This window comes from Haliotis cracherodii, unplaced genomic scaffold, assembly GCF_022045235.1.
Source record: "Haliotis cracherodii isolate W230 unplaced genomic scaffold, xgHalCrac1.p SCAF_18, whole genome shotgun sequence".
Classification (NCBI taxonomy): Eukaryota; Metazoa; Mollusca; class Gastropoda; order Lepetellida; family Haliotidae; genus Haliotis; species Haliotis cracherodii.
In genome coordinates this window covers 13,021,763-13,048,225 of record NW_027266273.1, presented here as the reverse complement: position 1 = coordinate 13,048,225, position 26,463 = coordinate 13,021,763, and the positions used below count along the sequence as shown (strand labels likewise).

General features: G+C 40.9%; 1 protein-coding gene across 2 annotated transcripts; it reads right to left on the bottom strand.

Moving 5' to 3' along the window:
• Nucleotides 1–562: 562 nt before the first annotated feature.
• LOC139465281 (uncharacterized) lies at nucleotides 563–26,463 on the bottom strand. 2 transcript variants are annotated; one of them, XM_071246960.1, is made up of 4 exons: nucleotides 26,383–26,463; nucleotides 9,077–10,332; nucleotides 7,513–7,543; nucleotides 563–1,700 (listed from the first exon to the last, which is right to left on the bottom strand). In XM_071246960.1, the coding sequence occupies exons 1-4, from the start codon at nucleotides 26,456–26,458 to the stop codon at nucleotides 1,459–1,461; spliced, it is 1,605 nt and encodes a 534-aa protein (XP_071103061.1). In that variant the 5' UTR covers nucleotides 26,459–26,463; the 3' UTR covers nucleotides 563–1,458. The 2 variants fall into 2 exon arrangements, with proteins under 2 accessions (XP_071103061.1, XP_071103062.1); XM_071246961.1 differs by having other exon boundaries at nucleotides 9,077–10,326; nucleotides 26,383–26,459.

Sequence of the window (26,463 nt, the reverse complement as noted above, 5' to 3'; positions counted from 1 at the left end):
TACCATGCCGCAGTTTAACATGAATACCCCACAGTATACTGACTCCGACCCGACCAGTCCTTGTTTTAGCCCCTTAATGCCGAGCGCCAGACAGGGTAACAATAAGAACCATCTCTTAACGTCTTTTGGTATGACGCGACCGGGGATCCAACCCCGGACCTTCCGCTCTCCGGGCGGACGCTCTACCACTAGACCATGGAGGCGGTCTATACTTATGGATTATGGACTAATGGGTTGCGTGTGATAGATATTTAGTGTTCATAGATTCTTGAACTTTTGATACTTACATAATATTGTATCCGTTATACAAAAATTATTCCATTTCTGCGTTGTTAAAAATAGTTGTCATAATAACATCGTCATATATGGTGTAAACATATTTTTATTTCAAAAGAAATCTGGATCGGTAAACAAGCAAAACTTGCTTATGTAAATACCTCTCCAGGTAATAACTTTACAACAGCTGGTTATATATAAGATTATATGTAAGATAGTGCTAAACATAAACATAATAAATGCACAAATGAAATATATGAAGCTAATACAAGTGGTGTCTGTGAAATAAGATGTAGCAGTTTTCCATTACTACATGCAGGGGCGGTCGGGTAGCCTAGTGGTTAAACCGTTCGCTCGTCACGCCGAAGACCCGGGTTCGATTCCCGACATGGGTACAATGCGTGAAGCCCATTTCTGGTGTCCCCTGCCGTGGTATTGCTGGAATATTGCTAAAAGCGGCGTAAAACCATACTCAGTCAGTCAGTCATTACAACATGCATAAAATTAAGCTACTCGAATCTTTTGCTTTTGACAATGAAATCGTGAACTGATTTAAGAATAGTCATGTTTGTAGAACTGCTAACTAAACTACTGCCATGTAATATCGTTTTTAAATCATACCCATGTGAAGTTTTTGCTTTTGCTTTTGTATTATTGTGTTGACGGGGCGGGATGTTTCAATTTAATAAACTACACCCGTTGGTTCTTTGGGGTTGCGGGCTGTTGATGTTTCTGCTGTTGGCTCTTATTGGGGCATAGAAGGATTGGAGCTGGGTAGTTGGTTGTAATGATTGTTGAGTGGTAAAAAGTGCACTTTGAGCAACCACGTAGTTAACGTAGTCTTATTATTATCAATGACCCACAACAATTTGAAATTGTTTCAACATTTAGAAGCAGGGTGGCACCTGTATGTTAGTTCGTGTGGTTATGATAGTAAAAACAGTGTAATAGTAAACATAGTATAACACTGCTGCAGAACACGTAATCAAGGCAATTTTCATTTCAGTTCAAGCGATACAGAAACGTTTGTTCAATACAAGATGATAAATGGTAAGAAACACATTGTAATCAGGTTCCATTCAATTCGTTAACGCGCTAATGCGTTAACGTTTGTCGAGCACACAAAGCAAATCATATTGACAAGAATTCGTTTAACTTATCATCATTAACAAATTTCCAGAATCAGTTGGGCACGAGTTGATAGTACGTCCAGTCTGCGCTGTCTTGTTCTCCGTCAGTCTCGGTGAACAACAGCTCACAGTTGATGTCCATTGGCAAAGCGTTCTTTAGGAAGTTCACACCTTCACATTCCACGTAGTTGAAGCAGAAGGAGAAACAAGCTTGGAGGGATGGTACAGTGAGTAACGTCATCCGCTGTGACGTCTTTCTTTTTCCTGCGTGTTCACGCAAATCTCGGGAGTTAACTGAAACAAACAAAAGTTGCAGCACTGTAAACATCTTGTTAACATTTTTGATTTTATGGAAGAAAATTGATTATCCTCAATTTTTTTTGAAAAATATAATTAAGCTTCTAACTTTTGAAAAAGAGAAAATGCCCACCACAAAAATAACATTGTTGCCGGGGTGTTTTTTCTCAGAAGGAAATTCGGGCTCATAGGTTTAGATATAAACATATCTGGTTTTATAGCTGTAGCTGAAGCAATATCTAATCTCAATACAAAATCCCATCACAGACAAAATCGACCCCCTGATGATGTATGGCTTCACCGCATGTAACACTGATCCATCAGTTTCCAACAGTCTCGTTTTAACATAGATAACCTAATCAGGTGACAATGTCGTCCTCACATGTGATATAAACATATTTATTTCCATAGTGTGGAGGGATTAGCAAACAAGCAAATTCTGCATATCTGAATGCCTCTTCCAAACATGATACATATACAAATTACAATGTATTATATTGAAAGTTACATGAGAAATAGCATTCATTATATAATTGACATTAAAGATAATAACTGTTATGTAAGTGTTTTATTACTCGAGTATCTTTCATAACTACAGCTACGTTATTATTTACATCCAGCACAATAACATCGCAGTCCTCACATGGAACACCGTGCCACGAGCCGACAATATGGTCCTCAGAAGGAACAGCTGTTATGTGGCAGAGTATTTTATAAGTTTATGTCTGATGATTATTAGCATCTTCCCTAGGCAAGAGAGTTAACTGACTATAAAGTCCAGTTTCTGGTATTATGGAGTTTGGCTAGACTAACGAGTCTATGCGCTGTCCAATCAAATTCGAAAAAATCGAAATCCGGTTCGATAACTGTCATGCAGATTTCGGTCGATTGCAGGATTGGCAAAGCAAGTGCACCACCAACTCGTTGTCAACAGATATTTGCCAAATCTTTTCATGTTTAATCAAGGTGTTCCCGTGATTTGATGCACTTCGCGATGTAAGACCCGTTATATCACAATATAGATCTTGATTATCGATCCGATCGTCTAGACAGGGCGCCACCATTTTTTTTAAGCAAATGCAAGTGATGCGAGAGATGGAATCTGATTGGTACATAGGAGAGGCACAGAAGGGACATAACTCGTAATAGCCAATGGTGTCGCATCGAACGAGTCAAGGAATTCCGGCCTATTTCGGCAAGGGTGGAAACTGGAGTCAGTTAACTCTCTTGCCTCGGGAAGATGGATTATTAGTAGCATCTAAATAAGTGCCGTTGTTACAAGGAAATGTATTTGATGGGTATGGGACAACCAAAACAATTTAGAGTTTTCCGCCTTTGTGTATCGACACTGCGATTGACTATGCTGTTTGATAGTGAGTGAGTGAGTGAGTTAGTGGGGTTTTACGCCTCTTTCAGCAATATTCCAGCAATGTCAAGGCGGGGGACACCAGAAAAGGGCTTCACACATTGTACCCATGTCGGGAATCGAACCCGGGTCTTCGGCGTGACGAGCGAACGTTTTAACCACTAGGCTACCCGACCGCCCCTTACTGTTTTTCGACAGTTTCAACTGTCGATACACAAAGGCAGAAAACTCTAAGTGTACAATTCCGACTATATCATGAGCAAGTGTTTATGAATCACTATAAAATAGTAATGATACCAGGTGTTCGCGAAAAGGTGAGCCTATCCTGTCCCACGGGTGGCACCATCACAAAAACATGCAAAGGCAAGTCAATATGTTCACCCCCCAAAATATGGGAACATATGGTACATGTTACACCAAACCACCAACTGGCAATATCTTCCTCACATGTAATACTGAACCATCAACTGGCAATGTCATCCTCACATATAATACTGAACCACCAACTGACAATATCGTCCTCACATGTTACACTGAACAACCAACTGGCAATGTCGTCCTCACATGTTACACTGAACCACCAACTGGCAATGTCGTCCTCACATGTTACACTGAACCACCAACTGGTAATGTCGTCCTCACATGAAAGACTGAACCACCAACTGTCAATGTCGTCCTCACATGTTACACTGAACCACCAACTGGCAAAGTCGTCCTCACATGTTTCACTGAACATCCAACTGGCAATATCGTCCTCACATGTTACACTGAACCACCAACTGGCAATGTCGTCCTCACATGTTACTCTGAACCATCAACTGGCAATGTCGTCCTCACATGTTATACTGAACCACCAACTGGCAATATCGTCCTCACATGTTACACTGAACCACCAACTGGCAATATCGTCCTCACATGTTACACTGAACCACCAACTGGCAATATCGTGCTCACAAGTAAGACTGAACCACCAACTGGCAATATCGTCCTCACATGTTACACTGCACCATCAACCGGCAATGTCGCCCTCACATATAATACTGAACCACCAACTAGCAATGTCGTCCTCACATGTTACACTGAACCACCAACTGGCAATGTCGTCCTCACATGTTACACTGAACCATCAACTGGCAATATCGTCCTCACATGTTACACTGAACCACCAACTGGCAATATCGTCCTCACATGTTACACTGAACCACCAACTGGCAAAGTCGTCCTCACATGTTACACTGAACCACCAACTGGCAATATCGTGCTCACAAGTAAGACTGAACCATCAACTGGCAATGTCGTCCTCACATGTAATACTGAACCAACAACTGGCAATGTCGTCCTCACATGTAATACTGAACCATCAACTGGTAATGTCGTCCTCACATGTTACACTGAACCACCAACTGGCAATATCGTCCTCACATGTAATACTGAACAACCAACTGGCAATGTCGTCCTCACATGTTACACTGAACCACCAACTGGCAATGTTGTCCTCACATGTTACACTGAACCACCAACTGGTAATGTCGTCCTCACATGAAAGACTGAACCACCAACTGGCAATGTCGTCCTCACATGTTACACTGAACCACCAACTGGCAAAGTCGTCCTCACATGTTACACTGAACCACCAACTGGCAATATCGTGCTCACAAGTAAGACTGAACCACCAACTGGCAATATCGTCCTCACATGTTACACTGCACCATCAACCGGCAATGTCGTCCTCACATATAATACTGAACCACCAACTGGCAATATCGTCCTCACATGTTACACTGAACCATCAACTGGCAATGTCGTCCTCACATGTTACACTAAACCACCAACTGGCAATGTCGTCCTCACATGTTACACTGAACCACTAACTGGCAAAGTCGTCCTCACATGTTACACCAAACCACCAACTGGCAATGTCGTCCTCACATGTTACACTGAACCACCAACTGGCAATATCGTCCTCACATGTTACACTGAAAAACCAACTGGCAATGTCGTCCTCACATGTTACACTGAACCATCAACTGGCAATGTCGTCCTCACATGTTACACTGAACCACCAACTGGCAATGTCGTCCTTACATGTTACACTGAACCACCAACTGGCAATGTTGTCCTCACATGTTACACTGAACCATCAATTGACAATATCGTCCTCACATGTTACACTGAACCATCAACTGGCAATATCGTCCTCATATGTTACCCTGAACCACCAACTGGCAATATCGTCCTCACATGTTACACTGAACCACCAACTGGCAATGTCGTCCTCACATGTTACACTAAACCACCAACTGGCAATGTCGTCCTCACATGTTACACTGAACCACCAACTGGCAATATCGTCCTCACATGTAATACTGAACCATCAACTGGCAATATCGTCCTCACATGTAATACTGAACCACCAACTGGCAATATCGTCCTCACATGTTACACTGAACCACCAACTGGCAATGTCGTCCTCACATGTTACACTGAACCACTAACTGGCAAAGTCGTCCTCACATGTTACACCAAACCATCAACTGGCAATGTCGTCCTCACATGTTACACTGAACCACCAACTGGCAATATCGTCCTCACATGTTACACTGAAAAACCAACTGGCAATGTCGTCCTCACATGTTACACTGAACCATCAACTGGCAATGTCGTCCTCACATGTTACACCGAACCACCAACTGGCAATATCGTCCTCACATGTTACACTGGACCACCAACTGGCAATATCGTCCTCACATGTAATACTGAACCACCAACTGGCAATATCGTCCTCACATGTAATACTGAACCATCAACTGGCAATGTCGTCGTCACATGTAATACTGAACCACCTACTGGCAATATCGTCCTCACATGTTACACTGAACCATCAATTGGCAATAGTGTCCTCACATGTAATACTGAACCACCAACTGGCAATATCGTCCTCACATGTTACACTGAACATCCAACTGGCAATATCGTCCTCACATGTTACACCAAACCACTAACTGGCAATATCGTCCTCACATGTTACACTGAACCACCAACTGGCAATGTCGTCCTCACATGTAATACTGAACCATCAACTGGCAATGTTGTCCTCACATGTAATACTGAACCACCAACTGGCAATGTCGTCCTCACATGTAATACTGAACCATCAACTGGCAATGTTGTCCTCACATGTTATACTGAACCATCAACTGGCAATGTTGTCCTCACATGTTACACTGAACCATCAACTGGCAATATCGTCCTCACATGTAACACTTAACCATCAACTGGCAATATCGCCCTCACATGTTACACTGATCCACCAACTGGCAATATTGTCCTCACGTGTAATACTGAACCATCAACTGGCAATGTCGTCCTCACATGTAATACTGAACCACCAACTGGCAATGTCGTCCTCACATGTAATACTGAACCACCAACTGGCAATATCGTCCTCACATGTAATACTGAACCATCAACTGGCAATATCGTCCTCACATGTAATACTGAACCTTCAATTGGCAATATCGTCCTCACGTCTAATTCTGAACCATCAATTGGCAATATCGTCCTCACATGTAACACTGAACCATCAACTGGCAATATCGTCCTCACATGTAATACTGAACCATCAATTGGCAATATCGTCCTCACATGTTACACTGAACCATCAACTGGCAATGTCGTCCTCACATGTAATACTGAACCACCAACTGGCAAGTCGTCCTCACATGTAATACTGAACCATCAACTGGCAATATCGTGCTCACAAGTAAGACTGAACCACCAACTGGCAATATCGTCCTCACATGTAATACTGAACCATCAACCGGCAATATCGTCCTCACATGTAATACTGAACCATCAACTGGCAATATCCTCCTCACATGTAATACTGAACCATCAACTGGCATATCGTATTTACGTGAAACATTGAACCATCAAGTGTCAAGTCATTTGCTCATACATCAATAAGCTGACAGTATCCTTTTTGCCTGCAACACGAAAGCCTCGGCTGTCAGGGTCGTACTCGTTTTAGAATAAATACCCATGCAAACAGTATTTCAGATGATCGAACTGATGCAGGTCCTAGACGATGACAACTTTGGTGAAATCTACGAGCACTGGTGTGCAGAGAAACCAAGAAAGAAGTTTTGCGAACTATATCAGTGCATAAAGGTAACACTCATCCTACCATTTAGAACTACTATTTAAGTCAACATGTATAAGCCAAACAATAATACATGTACATTGTATACAATGTATTTTCTGGTATATATTATTTTGAACAGCTTTTTTTATTGTCTCTACCGTACTAACGGTCCCATGTTATTTCTATATTGTAAACATTTATTTCTAAACCTTTACAATTTGATGATGGAGTCATAAGAGTGGGACACCAAACCATATACGTGCTTGCATAGATTTGATGTTTGTGCTCGAAATACGAACCTTGAGTCTGGTTGACTGCAGGGAGAAGTTTCTGCAACAAAACAATGTGTAAATCAGTTTTATGCAAACAACGATAAAACGTCCATTGGGCATAAAGCTTCGCTTTCCAGCCTTTCCTATAGTGTATGCATTTTTCAGTGTGTTATCTGAAACGGGATTTTTTACCCGATACTGCCCGTCTTATGTGAATAATCTTGATGTGGGCCAGTGAACAGTGTTCACGGAGCGCATGCTGTCAATCTCAATTTCAATTCAATTTCTTTATTATCCCAACCCACCAGACGGTGGTATATGAGCAACATAATAACATACATATATACAAAAATACAATGTGATCAAATGGCAACAGCGGTCTACTTTAGTACAGAGAGTATGTTTACAAAAAAAATTTAAGATGGTAAGTTCTCATATTTGACATCAAATGCTTAAAGGATATATGTTTGATCAGTTTAGATATATATTATCAATTAATGTTTTTCTTTGCTGGTCAAAATATTCAGAACTCAACAATTGTGTGTGTGTTTGTGTGTGTGTGTTTGTGTGTGTGTGTGTTTGTGTGTGTGTGTTTGTGTGTGTGTGTTTGTGTGTGTGTGTTTTTGTGTGTGTGTGTTTGTGTGTGTTTGTGTGTGTGTGTGTGTGTGTGTGTGTGTGTGTGTGTGTGTGTGTGTGTGTGTGTGTGTGTGTGTGTGTGTGATTGTGTTGAAATGGTCTTGTAGTCGGTTTATTGTCAACATCAAAACATCATCATTATGCCTGACTCAGATGTGTTAACGCAGAAGAAAGTCAAACAATATGAAGTGAGGAATCAGAGGTTTCAAATATATGTTAACTGTCTACATATTATTACTGCACAGTCAATATGTTTACGGCCCCAAATGACATCAAGTATCCTTTAATACTGCCCGTGTTTGTGCAGAAGTTTTAAAAAGCTATGAAATGCGACTTTGGTACTGACTGTATATGTCTTTAGGTTCCAACATACATTGACTGTTCTATGATATTGTATATGTTCATGTAGAGGTTTCAAACATATACTAGTCGCGTATATATATACACTCTCTTTACATATGTTAAGGTTCCAACTTACATTAACGGTTCTGTGATATTGCATATGTTCATGTAGAGGTTTCAAATATGTACTAGTCGCGACTTTAGTACTCTCTTAACATATGTTTAGGTTCCAACATACATTAACGGTTCTGTGATATTGCATATGTTCATGTAGAGGTTTCAAATATGTACTAGTCGCGACTTTGGTACTCTCTTAACATATGTTTAGGTTCCAACTTACATTAACGGTTCTGTGTTTCTGTAGCTGGATCGTCGTTTAATGTGAACATATAGTGATACGTGTATATTTGCGTGTATTTTGATGAGCTAATATCCATTGTAGTCACTGAATTGTAATAAATAAATAAAATTGGCAATATTTCTTTATAAAGTATTCAATAGTTTCTTTACCACATTTCTAGCTGTTAGATGAACGCCCCAATACCGTTTATAGATTCACAATAATAATGCTTTTATGCTTTTCTATATGTGTAATTCAATAAATATTACTTACATCTCTTTCATTGGCTTCAAATGCAATTGCATATGCTTGACAATAGTCGAAGCCCAGTATATACACAGCCAACGGCTTCCCTCGTCTGTGTCTCAGGACTCTGGCCTCCATATTATCTGTCACCAGATAGAAGCAGGCTGAGATATTGGTGTTCGTGACTGGCATCCATGCTGCTCCTGTGATGGCAGCGTCGTCCAACAGAATGTCGTCCACGCCGTCGTTCTCGACCATGATGACAAGGTATCTATGAGGGTCAGGGAACGCTGTGTCATCCGGCACTGTGATTGTGTAAAGCAGGCCCTTCAGTGGAAGGGGATGAAGCATGTACGTGGACACATCACCCTGGATACTGCCAGAACGACCTGATTTGGTTGTCATGGATACGACTGCTGGTTTCGACATTTCAATCAATTTGAACTGATTTCGCTGAATACGTAGCCTAGTTATCTCCCTTGCATTGGCGAGTATTGACGTTGTTCCATCAAACGAGATCTCTGTGTCGGCTTGTGTGGAGACGATGTTTATGTAGTCCTGGACATCAGACAAAGGTAATCCAAAAGCAATGTATTTAGTACCTATTTTATCTAAACTAAGAAGTTGAGTTATTTGCCCGTCCGCACAAAGATCCTTGGAAGATGAGGTCCTATTTACTCCAGTCAAAACGGCAATAGGTTTGTTGGATGTGATGTACGTTCCAGAAAGTTCATCGACGGATTGCATCTGAAACGTTTGGTTCTCCTGCAATGTGACTGAAAATTCCCTAGATAATATCTCCGGGAGTCCATTTATTACTGCAGAAATGTTAGCATGTGACTCTGGAAGGGTGACCTTCACCTGAGTGTTTGGGAAAGGGGAGACTACTCCCACCGTTGCTGCGCCGTATGAACTGTAGGAGTCAGGCGCCACGACCACATACTCCTTTCCCAGTTGGCTCGTCTCCTTCACTTGATACATATCAAGGTTCGACGCTTCAACGTTCAGTGCCAGCACTGTAACATCGTCGGAGGCCACGACGCGGATTATCCTGTTTGACGTCGTAGTTCCTGTCGGCATCTGTACATCATGGGACAATGTGACCTTGGTTCTTTGTCCTGGGTCAAGAGTGAGGTTTTGGAAAGGAGTTGCGTTGTTGAGATACGGAACAATCACTTGAACTGTAACTGGTTGAGGGCGCGATGAGGTTATGTACAGGTACATATTTCCGGCAGTACCATCAAAGTTCTGTGTAAAAACCGTCACGTATGTCCTTTCTGAAACTGAGAATCATATAGTAAGATTTAAGCTATACCATACCATCGTTAGTACTTCACGGCTTTGTGCGTTATACTTTCATCTTTCATACATCTTGAATACATAAGGCCGAAATACTATGCAATATAAGCGCTTGTCTGTTTTCAGTCGAGCAACGATAGAATACTAACTCATGGATGTTATGTTAGCCCTTCTTCGTGCATGAATTTTTACCAATCCTTCTGTTGCCTTAAGGTGAGGCAACGTAAAGAGTGAAGCCATAAGGCTATAGTGTAAGAAAAGCTGCTGTTTGTGAGATCTGAGAGCTCATTGGTCAGGCTGGCTGGATCCTTTGGTTATAAATAGCAACTACGACGCAAAGCTGCCGTGTGGATTTACGGTTGATGTGGGAACGCAGTGTATACAAACACGTGAAGTTTTGAAGATGTTACCCTACTTGATCTTTCTCTTCTGTAAACCTTAGAACGACCCTTACTGATACTGATCAGTATCTAAACCGAATTTATAATCAATTTCGTTAACGGATGTTTTTCCCTCTTTTAAAGAAATTACATTCTTCACATACTTCATTTTTGAAACATAAACGTTATGCGATCAGTCTACTGCTTATTTGGAGAATTGTAAATGAGGGCCTCCTTCATGTGTCTATGTTAAAGTGTGGGAGTTACGACAACCGTACAGTTATGAATATCGTGTGTCCATGTTAAAGTATGGGAGCTAAGACAACCGTAGAGTTATGAATATTGTGTGTCCATGTTTCAGTACGGCAGATACGACAGACGTTGCGCTATGACTATCATCTGTCTATGTTACAGTACAACAGTTACGACAGACGTAGCGCTATGACTATCATCTGTCTATGTTAAAGTGCGACAGTTACGACAGACGTAGCGCTATGACTATCATCTTTCTATGTTAAAGTACGGCAGTTACGACAGACGTAGCGCTATGACTATCGTCAGTCTCTGTTAAAGTGCGACAGTTACGACAGACGTAGCGCTATGACTATCATCTGTCTATGTTACAGTACGGCAGTTACGAGAGACGTAGCACTATGACCATCATCTGTCTATGTTACAGTACGGCAGTTACGACAGACGTAGCGCTATGACTATCATCTGTCTATGTTAAAGTACAACAGTTACGACAGACGTAGCGCTATGACTATCATCTGTCTATGTTAAAGTACGACAGTTACGACAGACGTAGCGCTATGACTATCATCTGTCTATGTTACAGTACGGCAGTTACGACAGACGTAGCGCTATGACCATCATCTGTCTATGTTACAGTACGGCAGTTACGAGAGACGTATCGCTATGACTATCATCTGTCTATGTTAAAGTGTGACAGTTACGACAGACGTATCGCTATGACTATCATCTGTCTATGTTAAAGTACGGCAGTTACGACAGACGTAGCGCTATGACTATCGTCAGTCTCTGTTAAAGTGCGACAGTTACGACAGACGTAGCGCTATGACCATCATCTGTCTATGTTACAGTACGGCAGTTACGACAGACGTAGCGCTATGACCATCATCTGTCTATGTTAAAGTACAACAGTTACGACAGACGTAGCGCTCTGACTATCATCTGTCTATGTTAAAGTACGACAGTTACGACAGACGTAGCGCTATGACTATCATCTGTCTATGTTACAGTACGGCAGTTACGACAGACGTAGCGCTATGACTATCATCTGTCTATGTTACAGTACGGCAGTTACGACAGACGTAGCGCTATGACTATCATCTGTCTATGTTACAGTACGGCAGTTACGACAGACGTAGCGCTATGACTATTATCTGTCTATGTTACAGTACGGCAGTTACGACAGACGTAGCGCTATGACTATCATCTGTCTATGTTACAGTACGGCAGTTACGACAGACGTAGCGCTATGACTATCATCTGTCTATGTTACAGTGCGGCAGTTACGACAGACGTAGCGCTATGACTATCGTCAGTCTATGTTACGGCATGGGAGTTGGATGTACAATCGAGCATGGTCTTTCTACGAAGATTTCAAAAAGCGTCACACAACGCTCAAAAGATTTCTGAGAAGGGTTACAACATTCATTGCTTGCCGTTGCATGTATTTGTGACCGCTACCATCTGTGTAACAGGATACGCTAACCTGTTCGCGAACATATGGCCATTAGTTCTTTTGATCGTGGATTTTTTGTCGCTTTTATTACTGTTTCAGACTTCATAAAATGTAGAATTAAAGTGATGCTGTTTAGTGAACAAGAGTATTTGAGAATAATATAAACTTAATTTTTTTAACGCCTATTCATACTCCTTTAGCGATTAATAGGATTTACCCACAAGTGCTTGTAGAGTGTCTAAACCAAAGGGTTTGAAATGGCTTTGATCGGTTCCCATACATCTACACTGGCATGAACACATGTCAATGACTCAGGGGGTGGTGGGGTAGCTCAGTGGTTAAATCCATCGCTAGTCTAACTGAGGGCCCGGTTCGATACCAAGATTGTGTGACACATAATGTATGGTCGTCATGTTTTCGTTTCGCCGCTGTAACAAAGGATGTTATGGCTACCTTTTTAAAACACTGATAGACGGGGGGTTTCAAGACTGCATGGACGGAAAATAAGAATAGTATATATTAATATGTCAAGAAAGCAGTTGTTTATTATATATTCACTGGGTATTAATTACTGAGTATGTTGATAATTATTTTTTAAAAGTGTGAATTACTTTTGTTATTCACAGGATGGTATTGCACAAATTTCAAATGTCTCATCATGTATATGTCCTTGTTTGATAGATACGTGCATTTTTTAAAGTTCATGTGCTAAAACCGCTTGTCCCTCGTCCCATTTCGTTTTTAGTTGTAAACATGTATGATATTGTACTTCAACTTGTGTTTAATTGTGGATTATTTTAATAATAAACTCAAGACAAAATCACTGACACGAATGTGACCCAAAAGAAATACAGGTGGAGCTCAGCAATTCTACAACATTAATACACTGGGCAAGGTCCGTAGATTCTACAAACAGGCGTATGCATAAGGAAAACACTCCCACCCAGAGTATAAATTAACATTAGTTGCCCTTGAGTTATCCAAAAGGTCAGACTGACAACTTACGTTTGTATCCTTCTCTTGATTATAGAAAAAGGTATATTGTTTCACACTTCTTCCAGCATTGAGTCGGGTGGGAATAGTAGTGTTAGATATCGACTCTATAGTAATGTGGTTCACTATCGCAATGAACGATATTTCTGACGTTAAATCTGTAGTGCGTTCTTCGTGTTGTTGAAGTGTCGATTCGAATCATGCATCATCATAACAAAACAAAGAGGCTATGTTTGAACGTAAAGCAGATTGTTTATGTGAAACAAACCCTGTCTTGCACTTTTGTCAAGTTTATTCAGGTACTACAACGATCTTAGCTTCTTAAGATTGGGCCGGACCAATTGTAAGTTTCTATTGAAGCATACAATGATCTTAGCCTACAATCACTTTGTGCAAGTAGATGGCGATTGTAGCCGAAGCCTTAGATCGCGAAATTAATTATCTACAATAATTATAGAGGTAAGATTGTTTGTGCAAGTGAACACAGGAACTGCACTCTTGACAAAGTTTAGTCATTGTCTCCAAAGATACAGTGATACATTATTAACCCTGTATATTGATCTTGGAGCCGAGGGAATGTTGCAGTTATTGTCTTTGATCGACACACCGTCTTTTTCCAACTACACCTAGAAATATCCCCCTGGTGCCGAATAAGTCTACAAAGTGCATGCTTGTTAATGTTACGTAACATACAATAACTACTCTCGGCGAGGTCAATATTCGAAAACAAGGACCAGAGGACCCGACGCCTTAGGTGGTCCCATCAGATCGCCGAAGCAGTCGAGGCAATTCAATTCAGTTCAATTCTTTATTATATGTATGACCACAGGCCCATTTACAATGGTGAGTGAGTGAGTGAGTGAGTTAGGTTTAACGCCGCTTTTAACAGTATTCCAGTTATATCACGGCGTGTCAGCTTAATGTGGGAGAAAAGCCCAAAGTGATGCAGGTCTTAGACGTTTACAACTTCGGTGAAACCCACGAGTACGGGTATGGTGCTGACAAACCTAGTAGCATAATCGGGGCGAACCGGGATTCGAACCCACAGTCATAGGTTTCTGGCGTGACCAAGGGACGCAACTCTGCACAGCGAATCGCGGCGCCTTAGAGACGACTGGGCCTCCCGTCCCCCCACCCCACCCCCATTTACAATCGTTTTACATAACACTTTTTATAAGATACAAAGTCAAGGTAACAATTTCATTTCGTAGCACGAACGCAAGATGTATGTCCAAGGCCAGTTGATGTTGTATTAGAGGATCCTTGCAGGGGTCGGGTCCGAGGGTCCTTGTTTTCGCTTACTGACTGCCTTATTATTTGCATATTGTACTAGATAAACAAACATGTGCGCCGTCCTCTATTTCATTACGGTAACTTAGCTGCGAACCGTGATTTGTTCGTACCAGACGCCATCTTGGTTTCTAGCAGACGAGTCTATATTCATCACGTGACAGGTCCATAATGATCATGAGACGAATCAATATTCGTGGTAAGTGTCTGTCAGATGATTTCGGGGTCGACATTGAAATGTGTTGTTTCGTCACGTTGTACGGATTGACAAATGCAATCGCAAGATTCTTAAAAGATGTATAACAATAGTAAATTATTGATCTAACGATTCCCCGGCCTTTCTAATCAAATTTGGAGCCAAATTATCTGATCACTTTTTTTTCAGTTGTGAAAATAACATCTCTGTGTCAATCTTATCGCCGGAAGTGCGTCTTTTATAAACACATGTGCTAAGGTTTGCCCTAAAATATGAAATACACTTACCATTCACCCATGGTCTTACCACTCATCGACTAATAACTGGGAATCATAAAATCAATATAAAATTATGTACTGGCTTCGCTCTAAGTGCTTGCATTTAGTCTCATCGGCACTGGACATAGTGTCGAGTGTCTACCTAATAATGGTGCGACAAAACAACAATACACGTTCGCCAGATCGTGTAACCAAATCCAAGGCACACACTTTTGTTGATTGTTCGCAATCAATTATACTACGCCATGTAACCTCAACCATCTCAACTTGTGAACACATAAAACTTTTTGATTGTTTGTTGTTGGTTGGTTGGTTGTAAACGCCGCACTCAGCAATATTCCAGCTATATGACGGCGGTCTGTAAATAATCGAGTCTGGACCAGACAATCCGGAGATTGACACCATGAGCATCGATCCACGCAATCGGGATACGATGACATACATCGACCAAGTCAGCGAGCCTGACCACCCGATTTCGTTAGTTGCCTCTTACGACAAGCATAGTCGCTTCTTACGGCAAGCATTGGTTGCTGAAGACCTTTTCTAACCCGGGTCTTCACGGATTCTATCTTATATACATATATGTATATATAACTCTGTATGCCTACTCAGCATTCACGTGATGGAGGGGCAATAAGTAGCAGTGAAGCGTCGTTACAAAGCAACCTCTACCCCCCCCCCCCCCCCCCCAGCCCCCCCCCCCCCCCCCCCCCCACCCCCCACACACACCACCCCCAACCTCTACCCGCTGTTCATAAAATAGGGTTGTCCGACATTGCTGAGGTAGGATTTGTATTCAGGAAATCATCATCATGTAAATACGGGTGAATATTTTCAAAGTTTGTACATTGCATTAACACCTTTAAAGAGGTTATACAAAATGTTGACAACTCGTGTAGGAAATGACACGGGGTCGTTGTTTTTAGTACAATAAAACACCCATTTGGGTTCATAGGCTATTGTTTCTTTATCAGCTTAGTTTTACTTTGTATTATGAAACGAAAACGCGGATTGCGTCGCATGGTGGTGATCAGTTATCCATGTCGCGCATATATCAACATCAAATAATTCATATGTGAGTGTTAATGTCTTTTCACAGTAAAGTTGACAGGTCATCATTTAGTGTATTATATTAATCAACAGCTTGATCGTTGTTCCAGACACAGTTATAGAAGCTTGACAGTATTTTCTTGTTTACACTTTACAAGGAAAATGGTCAGAAATATGAATGTCTGATATGTTGAAATGGGGTGATCCTTTCATATAACTTTTCACCCCTAATTTGAATTTTACGCCTAGTGGAATCTGTTTATGCAAACTGTCTTTCCTCCGCAAATGACGTTTTATATTTATACGTTGAAACAAAGCTGAACAAGTCCACAGCACTTCCACAGCACTGACATCTCCATTGGCTATGCATATGTATTATTCTCCACATTCATCTCCTGGGTGTCTGCCATTTAATGTATAGTTTTACAAATTTGTAGTAATGTACGTCCAAAATTGTTCATTACTGTATATCCCCCCCCCCCCCCCCCCCGGCATATAACGCGGGGGGGGGGGGGGACATAGCGGTGAGCCAGTCTGACTGTCCGTCCGTCTGTCCGTCTGTCTATCCATTACCATTTCCTTTTCCGTGGCAGAACTCGAAAACCATTCAGTGTATTTGAGCGAAACTTGGCACATTTGTCAGTCACCTATTGAAGTGGTGCCTTTTGATATTTTTCGAATTTTTATTTTTTAAAGTTTTTATGGAAAGAATTTGGACATAGACTCCATTGGAGATGGGGTTTGTTTCCGGGGCAGAATTCGAAAAACATTCAGTACATTTGATCGAAACTTGAAAGATGAACACGCTGAAATTGTGCCTTTTGCTATTTTGTAATTTAAAAAACAAAATTAAAATCTTTTTGGGAAGAAGTTGGACAAGGACACGATTGCTAGTTTCACGGATGCGACCATGGTGGATCTTTTGTAGGTAAACAATGTATGCTTCTTCAAGAACATTCAACTCTTGACTCATTACATACGCAATTGCACATTTACTTGCGGTTACTTAACAGACACTATTTGGACTATTAAAATCTCCAGCAAGTATTACCTCTAAATCATACGTACAGCTAACTTCACACGTCATCTGGCTGGTAAGGCTGTGTCTTTGCCATGATAACAGACAGAGAGTTCTGGTAAAATATATTCAAATCCATGAATGACCTTCGTATCCATGCGGAAACAGACCTATCTAATCTGATATCAGATGCATCGTTAGGGTGTGATAATGTTATGTGATAATGTGATGAAGATATATGTGCATACACTATACATCTCACACTGCTATATGTATACTAGTACCTTTGTCGCTAGACACTGAGAACACTGTGTGAGTTTTTGTGAAAGTCTGAATAATATGAGTTAGAATAAACATTAAACGTCAAGGCCAGAGAAAATAAGTATCGATTATCCGACAAAACAGAATCCATGACCTGAATGGATCACTAAAAATCTGTGATGACACCAGGTTTTCGCGAAAAGCCAGGTTTTAATTATCCGAAACAAATGTGAATTTTGACAATGGTTCACTCCAATTGTTGTCAATAAAGTGTCTATTAAGTGAAAGTAACTTCCATGAGAACATGTTGAAATGACAACGGGCGATGTTGATGTAGACTTCATAGTTTTCATCTGCAGTGCGAGGTCCCGGCCACATCCTTAGCCGTCACGGTTTTAATCCTCCAGTGGTCATATTGATATCAAACGTACTGTTACATATCACAAAATTATCAATTCGGATGAAGGCTTTATTCCCTCCCTCTCTGGGCCTCACCATATGTGGGATGAGCGGCAGAATTCAAATAATGATATAAATACTTCAAAAGTAACATATCTTTTTAGTGTCAACAAAATCAGAAAACACGCTATCGTGTTATTTTATATTCTGGTCCATCTATCATTTGATTGTCTGGTTTGTTGTCAGACCGCCGTCGGGTAGTGCTGCCATGCATTGCAAATCAATCACTAACAGTTACATGAATATTGTGTGAGTGACGGGTGCTGGCAGTATGGCAGGACATGTTTCCATGCATATAATGTTCACCGTAGCTTTACCTTTTACGCGAAATGAAATCTGTCTCGGAAACTGGTTATTCTCTAGCATTCACGTCATACATTTCTTCTTGTCTTCTTAATTGAATGTTGATTGTTTCAGTTTGATCCTGGCCAGTCTGGGGATTAAGTTTATTTCTTGTCAACCTGTAAACTATATGGCGGATTTTCCCACCTGCATTCCTCCTCCCGATTCTACATATAAGTGCTCTCTCTATCCCCACTTTTTTATCATTCCCACCATCTGGCATATGCAACTTATCTGTAAGAATCCCTCTTAGATTCCTCACAATCTACCGATGTTTCTCTGTCACCACCTATCTTCTCTTGGACATCAAGAACTACCATCTTATCCATGCGAGATCTAATTTCCAGATCATCAGTTTTACTTGTCAAGCCATTTACTTTAGTCAATAGAGTGGCCGTAAGAGTTTCAATAGCAACTGTAAAACTTCTGTATCTTCTTGAGATCAGATAGCTCAGTTGCTGTTGGTTGTGGTGGACCATGGTTTGTTGATGTTAATATAATCAGCAAAACGCTGACACGCGGTTCAAGCAATCAGTGTCTTCTTTGTTATTAAAATTTACAGTGTTTGTATTTTCCATAGGGAGGTAAATCCTGTGGTCATGACTTTATGACTGTTTTGAAGAGTGACTAGTATAACCACACTTGATGACCCACACAAGGACCTGACATTGTCTGGGCATTCTCGGAATGAAGGTCGTGATGGTCGCCCTTGGGTTTCGGAGCCACTCGCATTGCCACATGGCACTGGGGATTTCAACGCCCAAGCTTATCCAACATATAGGTCCGGACTTCAGTGAGCTCAGTACTCGAGTAGAGAGTATTGATACACGATAAAATAACAATGTATGTTTCCCCAAGAGTCTCTTGGTCACGGCGTATGGTAGAAGGAAGCAGATAAAGCATATGAAAAAGGGCAGTCGTAATTTTTTTTCCTGGATAAGTTACAAAACATGTCATTAGATAATCGATTGTCGTGTTCAAAATGCTCTTCCCACATCAACTGTTTCAGGTGAGAAGTTTCCCCGTAGAAAACAAAACGATTTTTAACGATACGAATAAAAGAGAAACCCATTTGATTTGCGATTTATTATGAGCGCATTATTTGAAACTAATGGTGGCCACCCGTGCATGGCAAACAAAAACATCTCTATTCCCGCTGGACTTTCTTTGATGCGAGTGTTGTTTTGATGAGATATCTAAGATGTTTACTGCCTGGAGTCCCGTATGCCCCTGTTAACGTTAAGAATGCATCAGCTCTGGCACCTTGCATTCCTCTTCTGAGAGTTGTCTTTGCCATGGACGCACGGCATTGATGGAATATTTAGTCATGACGAAGATAAAGAGATGGGCTTTTTTACCACACACCATATACCCAAGCTCAAAACAAACCCTACACAGGATCAAATACCAAAGCAGTAACCATCCATTCTATAACATGTCTCAAAGAAGCGAATTTGTTTAAACAATGAGTTAATGTCAACACTGGCAATGACATTTAAACACTGACAATAGTTAGAATATACCACATAATTACTTCCAACCATCAGACAGGCGCGATTATCGACAATACTTCAACATATACCACATAAACTCATATGACAACCACGATAGCTTTGATATTTAACTTTAATAGTCTCTACACACCACAGAGACACATTTATACCATGGCACAATACAGCTTGACAACTTCGCTACAAATCTATTCACACCATAGAGCCACATTTATACCATGGGTCAATCCAGCTTGACAACAACACAACCACTCTAAACACACTAAAGAGCCACATTTATGCCATGGCTCAAGCCAGCTTGACAACTCCAAAACCAATCTATTCACACCAAAGAGCCAAATTTATATCATGGCTCAATCCAGCTTAACAACTCCGCTACCAATCTATTCACACCATAGAGCCACATTTATACCATGGGTCAATCTAGCTTGACAACAACAATACCAGTCTAAACACACTAAAGAGCCACATTTATACCATGGCTCAAGCCAGCTTGACAACTCCAAAACCAATCTATTCACACCATAGAGCCACATTAAGAATATCGCTCACACACGCTTAATAACTCCACAACCGATATATACACACCATGGTTCCACATTAACACAATGGCTCAATCCAGCCTGACAACGCGAAATCCAATATATACACACCATACGGACACATGTACACTATGGCTCAATCCAACTTGACAACTCCACTATCAACCTATACACACCAACGAGCCACATTTATACCATGGCTCAATACAGCTTGACAACAACACAACCAGTCTGTACACACCATAGAGTCACATTAATATCATCGCACAATACAACTTGACAACCAAATAACCAATATATACACTCCATAGAGCCACATTAACACCATGGCGCAATCGAGCATAACATAAACACAACCAGTCTATACACACCATAGACCCACATTTATACTATGGCTCAACTCAACTAGACAACTCCACAACCAATATATACACAACAATAAAGCCACATATTCACTCTGGCTCAAGCCAGCATGACAATTCCACTACCAATCTATACATACCATGGAGCCACATTTATACTATGGCACAACTCAGCTAGACAACTCCACAACCAATATATACAAACAATAAAGTCACATATTCACTCTGGCTTAATACAGCTTGACAACTCCACTACGAAACTATGCACACCACAGAATAACATTTATATCATGGCTCAAGCCAGCATGATAATTCCACTACCAATCTATACATACCATGGAGCCACATTTATACTATGGTTCAATTCAGCTTGACAACTCAACTACCAATATATACACACTTTTGAGCCACATTAATACTATGGGTCAATCCAGCTTGACAACTCCAAAACCAGTTTTTTACACCATAGAGCCACATTTATACCATGGCTCAATCTAGCTTGATAACTCCACTACCAATATATACACACCATAGAGTTACATTTATACTATGGTTCAATCCAGCTTGACAACTCCACTATCAATTTATACACACTATGGAGCCATATTTATATCGTGGCTCAAGTAAGTTTGAATACTCCACAACCAATCTATACACACACATAGAGCCACATTTATACCATGGGTTAATCCAGCTTGACGACTCCACTACCAATCTATTTACACGATAGGGCCACATTTACACTGTGGGTCAATCCAGCTTGGCAACTCCACAACCAAAATATACCCACCATAGAGCCACATTAACACCATAGCTCAGTCCAGTTTGACAACTCCACAACCAATCTGTACACAACAAATGGACACATATACACATGGCTCAACCCAGCCTGATAACTCCACAACCAATATATACACTCCATGAAGCCACATTAACATCATAGCTCAATCCAGGTTGACAACAACAGAACCAATCTGTACACACCATACGGACACATAAACACTATGGCTAAACCAAGCTTGACAACTCCACCACCAACATATACACACCATATAGAGCCACATTTATACCATGGCTCAATCCAGCTTCACAACTCCACAACCTGTCTGTACACACCATAGAGACACATTAATATCGTGGCTCAATCCAGTTTGACAACTCCACAACCAATCTATACACACCATACGGACTCATATACACTCTGGCTCAATCCAGCTTGACAACCCCACAACCAATCGGTACACACCATAGAGCCACATTTTTACAACGGCTTCATCCAGCTTGACAACTCCACAAAAAAATATGTTCACACCGTAGAGCTTCATACACAACTCAGCTAGACAACTGCACAACCAATATATACAAACAATAAAGCCACATATTCACTCTGGCTTAATACAGCTTGACAACTCCACTACGAAACTATGCACACCACAGAATAACATTTATATCATGGCTCAAGCCAGCATGACAATTCCACTACCAATCTATACATACCATAGAGCTATATTTATACCATGGCTCGATCCAGGTTGACAACTCCACAACCAATCTATACACACCATACGTACACATATACACTCTGGCTCAATCCAGCTTGACAACCCCACAACCAATCGGTACACACCATAGAACCAAATTAACACCATTGCTCAATCCAGCTTGACAACAACACAACCACTCCATGCACACCATGGAGCCACATTGACACCATGGCTCAATCCAGCTTGACAACAAAACCACTCCATGCACACCATGGAGCCACATTGACACCATGGCTCAATCCAGCTTGACAACAACACAACCACTCCGTGCACACAATGGAGCCACATTGACACCATGGCTCAATCCAGCTTGACAACAACACAACCACTCCATTCACACCATGGAGCCACATTGACACCATGGCTCAGTCCAACTTGACAACAACACAACCACTCAACAAACTCAACAAACTTCTAATATTTAGCACTCTTTGAGCTAAGCAATACCATTCCAATGAAAAGATCAGATATGCTTGACGAAGTACTCAGATCCCCGACATGCATTTGAAACAGCTTATGTAGAGTGGAAGAAGAACGTTATAGTTCACTGTGGCATTGGAAGTAATATTCTCCAATGTTTCCAGTTTCAATCTTTACCAACACATAAGCATATCTAATTGACTGGTGATGGAGACAAGTGCAGCAACCCCAAAGACAAAACAGACAGCTAATATTAAGGACTACCTGAGCTCAGTATGATGGATCATTCAAGGAGAAAAGAGCAGATATGCTTGAGGAAATACTGAAGTATACAAATAGATACTAGCCACTGGGTCAAGAGAGCATGTCTCCCGTGGGTTGTAGTATTGTTCTCCCATTCTTTCCAGTTATATTGTATTCACAACTACAGGCAGTATCAATGAATTAATGGAATATTAATCATCGGTTTCTGGCGTGCCCAAGGGACGCAACTCTGCACAGCGAGTCGCGGCGCTTCAGTCGACTGGGCCACACGTGACCCCTGATAAAGAATTGTTATGTTTACGCTTAAGCATATATTCATGCACAGAACAAATCCAACACAACCGATCTATACATATCACAGAACCATGTAAACACAACGGTTCAATCCAGCTAGACAACCCCAAAACCGATCTATACACACCACAGAACCATGTGAACACAATGGTTCAATCCAGCTAGACAACCCCACAACCGATCTATACATATCACAGAACCATGTAAACACAACGGTTCAATCCAGCTAGACAACCCCACAACCGATCTATACACATCACAGAACCATGTAAACACAATGGCTCAATCCAGCTTGACAACCCCACAACCGATCTATACACATCACAGAACCATGTAAACACAATGGCTCAATCCAGCTAGACAACCCCACAACCGATCTATACACATCACAGAACCATGTAAACACAATGGCTCAATCCAGCTTGACAACCCCACAACCGATCTATACACATCACAAAACCATGTAAACACAACGGTTCAATCCAGCTAGACAACCCCACAACCGATCTATACACACCACAGAACCATGTGAACACATTGGTTCAATCAAGCTAGACAACCTCACAACCAATATTAACAAACAACAGAGCCACAGAAACAACATGGTTCAATTCAGTTAGACAACCCCAAATCATTAAATACACTCCACATATATATTTGTTTCGGATAATATTTTTTAAAGAGGTTTTACTCTAGAAACGAGCCTTATTCTAATTTCATTTTGGAAATCGCCTTATCTGAATGCACTAGAACATTTTAATTATGTCATGTGGTGGAATGTATGCCGATTAAAATATATATTTTATGTATTTTATGTATGTATATCTATATTGTTGACAATTATACGAATATGTTTGACAGGATTCCAGACCAAATTCCGTGTGTATAACTTTACATTGACTATAATATTTACATTTCAAATTTATGAGATCAGTTTAATGTATGAACAAAATGCATTAGTTTGTCTATCTGACGTAACCATGTCAATCTCGACGCTTGCCAGAGATCGCGAAGCTTATATCCACAACACGGTGGGATGGCCAATTCAGGAATGGAACCATTTTAAACATGCAGTTGCTCACACTTAACAATGTATTGGGGCGACACAGATGCTATGTGGATGAATCAAAATTTTAGACCTCCGGGTGGCTGGGGAGAGCCTGACCTCATCCTCAACCATTTGGACTAAAACCTTCATTTGAATCATCAAGAAATGAAATAGAAAATAACGAATCCACAAACAAAGCTTCTCCTGGGCATACACAAATATTCACCAAGCAACTATCTTAATTAAGAACAAAACCATAAGACACTCGCCCCAATATCGCACTAAAAAAGTCCGAGCTGGTGCAGGTTTTAGACTTTGACAATTCTGGTGAAACCGACGAGCATGGGTATGGTGCTGTAAGTCCTAAAACATAATGAGGGAGAATAGGGATTCGAATCATTCAGATCATAGGTTTTAGGCACATCGTAAAGTACACATGTCTGCACAGCGAACCTCGGCGCATTGGACGACCGGACCACCAGTGCGCCCGAAAAGTAGAGATTTGATGGCAGTGATGGTCAGTTGTTATGACTGACTGAGTGAACGAATGTTGTTTCATGCCGCAGCCTTAAATATTACAACTTGACTTGCAAGTATCTGAATCTGGGCCAGACAAATGGTTTATAGCATGAGCAAAGACCGACATAGAACTACAGAGTTGACCACGTGACACATAGTAACGTCCAATTCCTCGTTTTGACGAACAATGGATACTGGCCCAGACCTATACTGACCTATACTGACCCTTAGGGTTAGGGTTAGGGTTATTTTTTTTTATCACTTATCGTTGTACTCACAGGATGAAAGTCTCTTTCAGCCTTATATTAATATACAGAAACTATAATATATAAAAGACGTGCATCACTAATTCGGCCCGTGAAGATCCGGGGTAGAATAGGTCTAAAGGTCTAAAACAATGCGAGTGATTTCCTTGACTTATAGTATGGTATCGTTCGTAAATAATGTCTTTGTAATTTTCCATAACGATCTATTGTGTGAGTGTTACTCACACAAAATGCGCGTTCAGAATGCCCAGTGAATTCATGGCGCACAATCACCTAGGGAAACAACAGCGTGACGTGACCATAATGGTTTAATTTGAGAAAATGACATCTGGCGTATCTATCCGCACCGTTTGTTTCATTAACGTGTCCGTGCACAACTTGAACAAGGAAGATAGTTCTATGGATATACAGCTGCCCTATTACAACGAATATTAACACCGTTTTCACGCTATTGTATAAATAGTCAATGCAAGAGAATAAACATGGGGAAGAGAATATATGGATGTCAACTTCTAATTACATGTATGTTCCTCATAATAGTGAGTGAGTGAGTGAGTTGGGTTTAATGCCGCTTTTAACAGTATTCCAGTTTTATCACGGCGTGTCAGCTTAATGTGGGAGGAAAGCCCGAAGTGATGCAGATCTTAGACGTTTACCACTTCGGTGAAACCCACGAGCACGGGTATGGTGCTGACAAACCTAGAAACATAATTGGGGCGAACCGGGCTTCGAACCCACAATCATAGGTTTCCTGGCGTGCCCAAGGGACGCAACTCTGCACAGCGAATCGTCCTCATAATAAAGAAGTTGACATCCATATATTCTTTTCCTTATGTGTATCACTTCTAAATGCCTTTCAAAGACCTGAAGAGAATAACCAGTCCAGATTATCCGTGGAACAGATTCCATTTTGGCATAAACTGCAAAATAGCTGTGAAAATGATAATTGGACCAATGAACATCAGTGAGGACACCTGGTGTTGTATATGCCTTCAAAATTTCTACTGCTTCATAACGGGGATAGTTTCTCCATCGAAAGGTCGCATTTATTGCAAAAAAGAAGTTGTATATCTATAGAACTATCTTCCTTATTCATCATACATCTTCTAAATGCCACTTAAAGTACATGTGTAGTTACCGAACATAAGTTACCTACAAGCGGAAAATGAAAAAAAACTATCTATCATTATCATTCATAATAACTCCGATGGTTTTGGCATGTGGCTGAGTGAATTTAATACCCCATTTCGAAAATTGATATCATTTCTTAAAATTATTCAGAAACCTACCTTGAACGCCAAGAACAGTTCCAGTCATCAACATACAGACCAGAGTTGCCACGCCGTCGGTGGTATAAGGCGTCATGATGT